Source organism: Asterias amurensis, chromosome 19 (assembly GCF_032118995.1).
Source record: "Asterias amurensis chromosome 19, ASM3211899v1".
In the NCBI taxonomy this organism is placed as follows: domain Eukaryota; kingdom Metazoa; phylum Echinodermata; class Asteroidea; order Forcipulatida; family Asteriidae; genus Asterias; species Asterias amurensis.
Window position 1 is genome coordinate 8995829 of NC_092666.1, and position 12038 is coordinate 9007866.

Consider the following 12038-nt stretch of genomic DNA (forward strand, 5'->3'; position numbering starts at 1 on the left):
GTGCTGAACATGTATAGTTTGTGAAAAATGGGTAAAACAATGTTACGAAAATATGTAGTACATGCTAAAATAATTTTTGTCTCCCGAGACGAAAAATAATTTCTTGACTTGTTTTACTCATTTCTCAAAAACTACAGCATCTCAGTAAGTAATTTAAAGGAAGCTTTCTACCACCATTATCTTCAAACCGTGTGTGTAAGCTGTGGGCATTGTGTTTTGTGTCCTGCCCTAGGGGTACCAAGGGCAACAGAAGCCACGCCTCTGCGTTAATACAAGCCTTGCTTGTATACACCTAGTCACACACTCTGTCTGGCAGGATTTTTTTAAGCAGCCTTATAGCAAAAATAATATATTACAATTGGTACATATGTTACTATATAAGTAAAATAAAGGTTATTTACAAAACTAACCCCAAAACTACATGAGTGCCTTTTTTTATGAACACTGCAACATAATCTTGTTCCCAGACGCGATCCAATGGAGACTTTTGGGACGCTAGGTGGCAGCAGACTTAATAGAGGATAATGTTCTCCACAAAAAGCCTTTTTGAGATATGGCGGACAAAATGCTACAACACTATAAGGTTTGGGTAAATTTGTCCGTATACACCCAAACCAAACAGTACACTCCTATCACGTCCGCCATACCTCAAAAAGGTTTCCATAAACGATTAAGACCTTCCTTTTGTTGATAAACAAAATGCGCCGGTTGGCGTGGCCGGCCGATTGTTAGCAAAACACTTAATCGTCTTCAAAAACAACATTGACAAATAGTGGAGTCTATATTCTCTGTTTATATTTGTGTTTCCACCAATGTCTGATTTTGATTGGTCTGTATGATAAAAGAACTACTGTGCGAGCTCGGTCACGTGACCTGAGAAGGCCCGGGTGTTGAACATCAACAAACACGGTGTCCTCCATATCAAAGTGCGTTAAAAGTACATGATTATTATTGCATTTTTGATCGAGGCTTTTTTTCCGAAAAAGAAAATTCCAGAGGTTAATCTGGAGTTTGTATCCGAGAAGTTACCGGTGCCAATGGGCCTAACTAATGGGTAAAGACAGTTTCAGCAACAAGGGAATTCTCTGATATCTTACCATGGCACTGTTATAACTACACATACCCTCAATAATGATTTTGATGTCGTGAATATTTTCACATTCTCCTTCTGCATCGGCTGGTCTGACAACTTCAGTCTGACAACTTCAATTTCCCTTGGCATGGATCAGCTAGAGCTTCAAACCGACTCGACTTGTAAACCGTGGAAAGTGTTTAATTATTATGGCACGTGCAGTCAAAAGTATTACAATTAAGGCTAACAAAATTATAACGACAATCACCAAGATAATCGTTGTTATGAACCACCCAACACTGTAACACGGCACATCCCTGCAGGAACCAGCATCACCTTAAACAAATGACAGTTATTTTATGTTACTGTTTATAATTGTCAATATAAACCACAAGGGAAACTGACTGGGTAAATTTTGAAATGATTTTTGTGTTGAACAAAGAATTGACACCAAAAATTAAGGACACCGCCAACATAGGGCTTGATAGCTCACTGGTAGAGCGCCGGCACATTAATCCGGAGGTCGTTGGTTCGAATCCCATTCTAATCAATTCTTTGTTCAACCCCCAAAAATTTTTTTTATTTGTGACAAATTAAATAATTAAGTCAACCGGTACCTTACAGAGAAGACTGGAGGGGGCGGGGGGATTTACACATGGTGCTGCCGCAAACCTCACCTAATTATCGTTCCACAAACAAAGATCTACAAAGATCTAAAATCCTAATTGAAAGATTATTTTGTTCAGCTGCTCCACCCCGTAATGAAGTTCAAAACCTTTCGGCTGCGGTACGCACTATATTGGAACGAGCCAGCATCCTTCAGGTTGAAACTTTTTTTTCCTTTTTTTTCAGTTTTTTCTTTTTCAATACAGAAAATATACAAAAACAACAACAACCCCCAAAACACAAGACGGGCAAACATGAACAAAGGACAAACAAACGAATGAACAACTAACTGAAGATTAGAACCTGTTATTATACAAAGTTGTGTCTACTCAACAACAATAGTTAGAGTTCCAATTACAATTGAATAAATCATGCAGTACCTGCATCTGTAGAAAAAAAAATCAAAACATATTCTTCCACTTTTGTTTTACTTGATATATAAATCCACACCCTTAGCTCTTGCAATACACTCTTCAGTACCATAAACGGTATGAGGTAGACACAGGGACTATTTATCAAACAATGCGAGTTAGAATCCGTGCATGTAAAGTTTCAAGGGAGCTAAATTTGTTTGGAGTTGGGGTTGGAGTTGGAGTTTGGATTTTTATTTTTATTTTTTACCATGGAACGGCCGTGGACCCGTACGCCCAAAAATTACTTAATTACTCACGCTCTGCAGGAGAAGCATCACTGCATGAACCCCCCTCGCAGTTTCTTATCTGTACATCTTCATATGAGATATTGATGATGTCTTCTTTCAGGTTGGCTCCATAAATAACCCACTCTTTCAGATGTTTTGAGTAGCGTTCCATCCTCACAGAAGATGAGGAACTTGTGCGGTAACTTGCAGGAATTCCTTTCACACAGATAGCACCATTTGATGAGTCAACAAATGCACCGATGTCTGAAATATTAACCATGTTATGGATACCGGTTTGAAAATAGTTTTTGTTTTTTGCTTTGATATTTAAACATGCATAATGGGAAAACAGTGAAACGTCGCAATGGGAATGGCTCGCACTTAGTTTGAAACTTGCTTCAACTGTTCAACTGTTTGTTTAGCTGTATACTCACCCAATTCTTTAGTGCTGTTAATGCCTATAGGGGAGACACATATAAAAAATAACAGTGTTAGAGGAAATGATCTGATGATAACGATTATGCAAAATAAAAACTGTCATGCTGAATGTTCGTACTATAAAGAAGAACAGCTGTTTTACGTCCAGTTGGTGTATCTAGGCAAAGGTCAATACGAACAGGGCAAAGCTGATGAGAAACCCTCTGGAAAGTCACTACTGTGTTACAAAACATTCGTTTCCTCTAAAAGTTAGTTGGTGTTTTCTCAAAGTATTTTTTCGAGGAAACAAAACTTAATTCGATTGCTGTTACAACCTTTTATTTTGTTCTTCCTTTTAGGGGCTCTGTATGTTGGCAATTAATAAAAATCAAATCAAAACACAAACATAACAAGAATTGTACCCAGTATCCAATGTGATATCCAGTGTGGTATCTTTATCCAAACAAAAGCGTTATCAATACGGTCACAAAAAGTGCATATTATAACAACTAAATTAAAAAATTAAAATCTCGCTTATTAAAGCCATTGGACACTTTCGGAACAGAAAAATAAATAAAAGTTCACAGATTTACAAATAACTTACAGGGTTTGCAGAAGGTAATGGTGAAAGACTTCTCTTGAAATATTATTCCATGAAATGCTTTACTTTTTTAGAAAACATTGAAACAATATAAATTCTCGATATCAAGATTTACGGATTTATTTTAAACACAGCATGTCATGACACGGCGAAACATTCGGAAACATGGGTGTGTTTTCCCGTTATTTTCTCCAGACTACGATGACTGATTAAGCCCAAATTTTCACAGGTTTGTTATTTTTATATATAAGTTGTGATACACGAAGTGTGGGCCTTGGACAATACTGTTTACCGAAAGTGCCCAATGGCTTTAAACGAATTGTTTAAACTTTAGGCATAGGGTTTCATTTTGTATGTCGTCATGGGTATTGCCGTCTAGCTTCCATATGATGCTCTGTATAAAAATTACAAGACTTCGTATTTGTGAAACGCTCTCAACTTACGTAAAGTGGTGAAACTCTTTTCAGAAGTTTCGCTCAACCCAAACGAATCATTTGTAAACACCTCAAACTCGTAGGAAGTGACAGGCTTTAAGTTCTCTAGGATGAATTCCACTGGGCCGTTTCCATTGACTGTCTTGTTTATGATGGGTTCCTCAGGTGTGCAAACAATCAAGTGATATGTCCTCATATCAAATGATGAGTCATAGGCCAGAGAACACTGAACAACTGCAGAAGTTGAGGAGATTTTTTTGATGTCGCATTCTGGGGCCATTGTTTTTACTTCAGTGCAAGAAAAAAAAAACATACAAAACTTAGCATAATTATGATAGGTTGTTTTGATGTTGGGGAGGTAGTGCTTTCTGCGCTACCAGCCAGGCTTCTGATGGATGATATCCAAGCCTGGACTGTTAAGGGGGTAACCCTGTTCCAGCCCAAGGAGTGGGCGGTAATGCCCCTGGACAAATAGTTGATTTGTAACCCACACCTTGAAGTGTGCTTCAGGCCTTGTGTGCATGGCGACTTGCCTAAACAAGTGTCACCCCCCTACAGTACCCATTTCAGGCATAATATTTGGTCCTTGGGAACAAGTATTACAATATTTTTTAGCACAAGGCCCTGTATTTTAAAGGCACTGGACACTATTGGTAGTATTGTCACAGTCTTCTCACTTGGTGTATCTCAACATTCGCAATAAATAACAAACCTGTAAAAATTTGAGCTCAATTGGTCGTCGAAGTTGCGAGATAATGAAACAAAAAAAAACATTGTCACACGAAGTTGTGTGCTTTCAGATGCTTGATTTCGAGACCTCAAAATCTAATTCTGTGGTCTCGTTGTCAAAATTCGTGGAAAATTACTTCTTTCTCGAAAACTACGATACTTCTGGAACCGTTTCTCATAATGTTTTATACAATGAACAGCTCCCCATTACTCGTTACTAAGTATAAGGTTTTATGCTAATAATTATTTTGAGTAATTACCAATAGTGTCCACTGCCTTTAACAGAAGTCGACTGCGCGGTGCTAATTGTAGTTCATGTATGCTTACCATGTAATTTAACCTGAATTGTTGGGGGTGGGTCCTTTAGTTGAAGTGTAGAAGCAGTACACTTCAATTCCATATCGTGATGCCGCTTTATGGGTTTAATTGACCAGTAGCCTGTTGTGTCAATTAATTCATTTTCTCCTCCGCTTGTTGTTGTGCTATCATCAGTCTCTTGGAGTACTCCACCAAGGTACCAGCGAATGATAGCTTGCGGTATGGTACCACGCACCTCACAACTGAATATGTGCAGATGGCCCTGTTTTATGGTCACAGTGTCTCCATTTGCTAGAAAACCACTTCTATCGCAAACTTCAAGAGACATTGAAGATGATGTTGGCACCACTATAGTACAAAAGGAATACAAAAAAAAGGGTTTTTTTTGAGAGAGATGAATTTGCAATTAACTTTCTGCCCCAAACATTAAACAAATTATGAATCAAAAGACTAAACCTGATTGTGGTAACATGTGGCTAACACACCGAAAGTAAGTGAGGGCATCCCACATTGTTTCAAGAGCTAAGTAATTATTTTAAACACATTTCATTAATAGCAAAGCTCATGCGTTATAGACTTATCTCTCTGTATAGTCCGAACATTGCCCAATGGAGCAAAAATCAACTCAACAGTCATGCAGTAAAGAAAACAATTCCAACTTTGTTATTATTTACGTATAACAACTATCTTAGTAATACACCAATAAGGCATGTAAAGAAATGCAACAAAGCAGCAGCAGCAGCTCATAAAATACAAAATAGTTCTGAAAGCCATTTTTGCAATTTTAGCAGTGTCTACTAGATAGGCTTAATATTGTTTCATGTGCGAACTCACCATACACTGTAAGCATGGCATATGCAACGTCACTAATGATGTTACTAGATGACGGGTCGATAAACTCTACCTCACAAGAATATTTTCCGGAGTCCGGTGCAAACTGAACCTCATGGAGTTGTAGAACACTATGTGTGTCATTACGAAACACAGTATAGTTGGACACAACACCTTCTTTCTTTTTGATTGGTGATACACTCTCAAAAAAATATGTGAATTCCACATGGTCGTGCAACCACGCAAGATTGTGAACTTTGAAGATAGAACCTGGGTCGTTTCTGACACTAAATTCACAAACAAACGTAGCTGAGTCTCCCTCCGTGATGGTGTTGGACTCTAAATTCACCGCTACTTCTTGACTTAGGCACCCTGGGAAAAAAAATACATGGGTTGGGGAGAAAGAAAAGAAAACAGAAATAATAGTTATGTATTCGAACCTTTACTTCAGAATTGTTTAACTTTATTTAAACCTTTGATTTTTGAGAATATGGGGAAACGTGCTTAAAGGGATAGTATACGTTTATTAATGGACCGATTGCGCTACAAATGTTGACATGTGATCACGTGAACTGAGACGGGTATAGAAAATACAGCTACACAGTAAACACATCGGCTGTATTTTCGATAAATAACACTTTTAACTCAAAAACGAAGCCCTTTTAATAAAGTTGAATGTTGTGACATTGATTTAAATCACATTTGCTGTTTCATAAATCCAGTATTCTACTACAAAAGAGGTTTCTTTTGAGAGTATGGTTAGACTACGTAATTTATCGAGGTTTGAGCGAGCTCAAGCGCCGTGTAATTTGCATTGAGGACGACGTGAAGTCCGGCTGGTAAAGGGAGACCTCGAAGTTGTCCAACTCTAGCTGACAGCTACCCCTTCTAATCAAATAATTTGAGGGTACAAAAAGGGGATTTGCAGGTTCTTTAGGAGATTTTTATTGAACATATTGGCTGGAAAATCATTACAATGAGGGCAACGTAAAACCACACTTTCCGTGCACAAACACATGACATCGTGTGAACATGCTCGTAGAATGTCCTAGTTGGTGGAACTGTTTTTACTTAGTACTTGCTTTGTTCAGCCACGCGTAAAGTCTATAGTACAAACTCCAGAATTTTCTTCAGTTATTTCGAGAATGAAAAGCCTCGATTGAACCAAAAAAATGCAACAATCAAAGTGACTTTTTAATGCATGTTAAAATGCAGTACGCTGTGTTTGTTGATGTGTAATACCCATCTCAGGTTTCGTGACGTCGGTAGTGCAATTTTTTGAATTTTTGAATTCTCTATAGTAGCTGTCTGTGAAAATTTCATTTCAAAAGGTGGTTGTGTTTTTGAAATATTGTTGAAAATCTGGAGCCCTTATTCAAGCAGGAAGAATAATCTGCCATTGGAAAACAGATAAACTTAAGAAGTGTATACTGTCAGTAACGCTTTTCAGATTCAAAAGTTACATTTTCGTAGCGTCATACGTTATCGACCCTCATATGTTTTCGAACCCCAACTTTGACTCCCGTTTACCGCAAGATTGTGCACGCTGCGCCGGTGACAGAAGCTATGCAGTTAACTCACGGTCTGTATTTTCGTCAGGCTTAATCATGCTGAGAAAAAAGTTTCCTGTCGTTGGTTATGCTCAAACATTAATTTATAAAATGATTGATTTTTGGTACAAATCACTAGTGCATTATTATGCCATACATTTACATGAGTCAAAGAAACATGATCCAACCTCGAAAGTTCAAAACAAAATTACTATCTGCTTGATTGAGTTTCATTCGGCTTTGGTCACTAGATGGATCACGTGAGGTGGTTACTATATGGGATTCTATGGTGTGCCAATAATATGGGAAAAACATTAAAATATTTAAAGTAAAAATGACAAAAAAAAATTAGCTGTTTTATACAATGTTTTATACTATCAACCTCTCCCCATTAGTCGTAATCAAGAAAGGTTTTTATGATAATCATTTGGAGTAACTACCAATAGTGTCCACTGCCTTTAAATGTTGTTCTGTGCATTGGAATATCGGTGTGTAGATCTGTTTCTCATTGAAAAAAAAAGATTGACAACAAAAGCAGTTTTTTTGTTCAACTAAAAGATGTCAAAGAACGTCTGGCGTCCAAATAGGGACATGACACTAAAAAGATAAACAATTCAGCATCTTTGCAAAGGGCGCCCTCAATATTTAACTTAAACACAAAATAAAAATGCGCTCAAATAATAGAAATGCTTACACAAGTTCACAACTTGCAAGAGCCAAGCGCATGCATAATTGGCGCAATTATGTTTTAACTTGCGCGGATTAATAATTTGCGCTCAATCCAAGTCAAGATAGCCATAGTTTATAGAAATGACACACAAACGTTCAAAAGTATATTGAATTTGTTGAAAACAAGTCAACAAATCATAATCAATATTTTAGCTCATGAATATCAGAACATATTGAATTTGGTCATAATTGTTTTTAACAAGATTGATTGTTGTTCGAACATTAAATTAGGAATCATCATTTGGTAATTATCGGAGACTAGTATACTTGGTTTAACCCGTCTTTAAATGCAAATAAATAACAAATCTGTACAAATTTAGACTCAATTGGTCATCGCAGTTGCAAGAAAAAAAAAAACGAAAGAAAAAAAACCTTGTTGCACAAAATTAATTTGTGTGTACATGTATTCAGTGAGAAATTACATTAAGCCTACTACGTTACTTCAGAGGGAGTCGTTTCTCACAATGTTTTAACCGATAAACAGCTCCGATGTTTGTTACCAAGTAAGTTTTTATGCTAACAATTATTTTGAGTAGGCTAGTTTACCAATAGTGACCAGCGAATTTAACGCTCATTTTGATGCATGCTGTACAGGGATAGAGGTTTAAATAAAATGTCAATTTAAACCCCACGAGCTAGGGTAACCTTTGTCTACTTTGACTGTAAAGAAAAATGTAAAATTAATGTACATTGTTTTGTTTTTTGTATTTGGTGCTGTTGCCCTGGTTTACTATAGTCTTCATCAGGACACCATGCGCTTAGAAACGTAGTACTACTATTAAGCACAGTATGAATTTGTATTGTTATTCAATTATTAATTTTTGGTTTTTACCCATATACACCGATGTGTGTAGCACTGTATACTCAGTACTTTCCCGAGTCCTGTGAAAAAAATTCACAGGCATTTTTTACTCGGGTGGGATTCGAACCCACGACCTTTGCAATTCTAGAGCAGTGTCATACCAACTAGACCACCCAGATTGCCCGGTAGCTAGAGGCAGTTCGAATTTAACATCTATTGAAATATTCAATTATTATTTAAAAAAAAAAAAAAAAAAAATTATTGCTACATTTTTACTGTATGCCTCATACGACGAACATAACCAAGATGGAGGCAGCATGATAAAGGTCTAATAAAGGTGACTGATAACAGAAATTGAAAATAGGCAAAGCTGCAAAAAATGAAAATATATAATTATAAACCTTACCATGAATTTGACTGAATAGGAGAACCGCAATAATGCACGCTTTGCGTTTCCAGTCCTCCATTGTTAACTGCAACTCAGTGGTAGCTTTAACAAGAGAGGGATTGAATCAGAGGTGAAGTTGCGTCAACAATTCAAAGTACACGAACCAGGAAGTACAAATAAGAAGCTGTAAATAACATAAAATTAAGAATTTAAAACTGACAAACTAGGTTACAAGTTTCTGCAACAGTATTCCCAAGTACACCGATTTGATGCTTTCTTTTAAAGACACTGGGCACAATTGGTAATCACTAATTATTTACTAGCAGACAAACTTACTTGGTAACGAGCAACGAAGAGCTGTTGACAGTATCTGAAGTAACGTACCTTTTGAGAAGGTTATTTCTCAATCAAATAATATTTGGGGTAATTTTCTTAAGCCTTTAATTATGCATCTGAAAGCACACCAATTTGCGCAACAAGAGTTTTCTTTCATTATTTTCTTGCATCTTCGATGACCATTTTGAGCCCAAACTTTCACATAAATTATTTGATAATTTATGCATAATGTTGGGGTACACCAAGCGAGAATACATTTTTTGGTCTTTGACGATTACCAAACGTGTCCAGTGCCTTTAGGAAAATGTCCTTTAATATTGGGGAAACAGCTTGGGTTAAATGTTGCATGGTATTAATATTATAACCAAAGTAATCAGGTTAAATGTGACCACACGTACATGTGCATAGCATCAGTTCTGATTCCAAAAATTCCTCTACCCGGCCAGAGAAAGAGGAAAATGTATGTTTAAATTTTGTATAGTCAAGTGCAAGTAAAAGTATGTTTAAATCAATTGAACAATTGCCAGGTGTTTCTGACACAATTTTTCGGAAACATTATATACAACACGTCATCTGTCTCATACATCCTTTTCACCCCAAAAAAATGATTTGCTCATAATTAACACCTGATTTTAATTTTGTGTCAGGTATTGTGTTAATGATAATTAGTATCAACATTGACGTATCCTCCGCTGTCCTGTTTTCACGGTATTATGGCTTTTTCTTTGAATTGGAAAAAAATAATGATGATATATATTAGCTGATGCCCTAATTATCTTCATTTGTTTATAAGAAGTATGTTAACATATATTAAAACTTGATGGACATTGAAATGTTCACACCACACAACGATCTTCGATGACTTCAACTGGTCCCATTTGTTTTGAGTTTTTCCTGTTTTCGAGGCAAACAAGAAAGTATGGTTTCCTGGTGAAGCCATACATGGAAGAAACATCTGCAGTGACTACAAGTGTTCTTTGAGACTCTGTGTATGACTCTACAGCCAGCAGTTGTCTTCATTTTATTCAAAATATTTTTGAATGAAATTTTAAAAATTACCATCTGGTAATTTGCAAAAAATAAAAAAAAAATAAAAAAATTAATACAAAGTGTGAATAATTATTGGCTTTCAAATCTGATTTTTATTTAGTTTATTTCCCTTTTTTCTTAAAATTTATAATAAAGCGTATAAATAAACAGTGATAATTGAATCAACAAGCTGATGTTTAAATTTTAATATTTATAATAATATTGATATGAGGGTTAAAAAATAAAAAACTCCAAAAATATTAGAAAATGATATAAGGCACATGGCTTCTTTAAGCCTCTGTACTTTTTGTTCAGAATGCTCAGCAAAATATTCAGTCACATGATTTGATCATCATGAATTGTGAATTGAAATAGTGTTTGGTGAAAATTTTTGGGTGGGCAAATATTTTTATGTGGCCTCAACATTATGACATATTATTTTTGTACATTGTAGAAATGCCTAAAATACTATACTTTTTGCATTTACAAGTGCAAATAACGAGTGGAGCCTCACGTATTTTTGGTTAAGGGAGAGGAGACTCTTTGCTTGGCAAATAAAACCACAATTTGTTTATCTAGGGACTGTTTACATCACGCACAGATAGATAAAAGATTTGCCACGATTTTAGGGACCCCTCGAAAACAGGACCTCCTACGATACAACACATGATTATGTCACATGATATTATCAACATAGACATACACGATATACAAGGCGTAAATACCAACTATATCGTAATGGCGACAGTGATGAGACCATGGAGCAACTAGCATGACTAGTTTTATTGCTCCATGGATGAGACCGATGTTGAAAGCGAAACGATTGACAGCTCAACAAGTGGGCTACCTGGCTACAAAGGTGGGCTACACTGTCCCTACGATTTATAAAGACCGAAATTATTCTGAATCAGAACATTTTACTCACCTCCGTGGTTTTACAACTCTTCTTTTTACTTGAATAGCAAAGAAATTGTTTTTTACTTCTGCACGCAACGTCGGTACTGGCCGGTGGCTATTGAATTTTCGCAAAGTCACGAATCCGTAAAAAAAATGGCTACACAGCAGCTATTCGGACGGACTGACTGTAAACTTGGATCACGCCCTCTATTATCACATTAATTAAAAACTCAATCACCGTTGGTTTATGTTATATTATAGTTTTTATCCCGACCAAACTTTTCAGTAATTTGAAATATTTACCCGTTTGCCGTTTGTATTATTGAACATTTATTAAAATAAGAAGCAAGAACAGTTGTTTATCTATGATGTGCCAGCTAAGTTTTCCCAAAATGCAAACAGCGCGCCGTGGCTGACTTTCACCGTCTATCTGGATGAACTTGGCATCGTTCGTTAACCCCCCCCCCCCCCCCGACCCAATCAATAGTATACAAATGTTGACTGCTTCGAGTGCTATGGTTAAAACTATGACTCCCTCGGTGATCCCCGGAGCGTTCTATTTTCCCGAGGGAAAATAGAACGCTCCGGGGATCACCGAA

The 12038-nt window shown here is 36.6% G+C and overlaps 1 protein-coding gene across 2 annotated transcripts; it reads right to left on the bottom strand.

The window, feature by feature from the left end:
• LOC139951579 (uncharacterized) lies at positions 1–11543 on the bottom strand. 2 transcript variants are annotated; one of them, XM_071950538.1, is made up of 8 exons: positions 11468–11543; positions 9196–9361; positions 5712–6080; positions 4887–5225; positions 3840–4118; positions 2813–2836; positions 2409–2642; positions 1–1408 (listed from the first exon to the last, which is right to left on the bottom strand). In XM_071950538.1, the coding sequence occupies exons 2-8, from the start codon at positions 9254–9256 to the stop codon at positions 1230–1232; spliced, it is 1485 nt and encodes a 494-aa protein (XP_071806639.1). In that variant the 5' UTR covers positions 9257–9361; positions 11468–11543; the 3' UTR covers positions 1–1229. The 2 variants fall into 2 exon arrangements, with proteins under 2 accessions (XP_071806639.1, XP_071806640.1); XM_071950539.1 differs by having other exon boundaries at positions 9196–9279; positions 11468–11542.
• Positions 11544–12038: the final 495 nt, after the last annotated feature.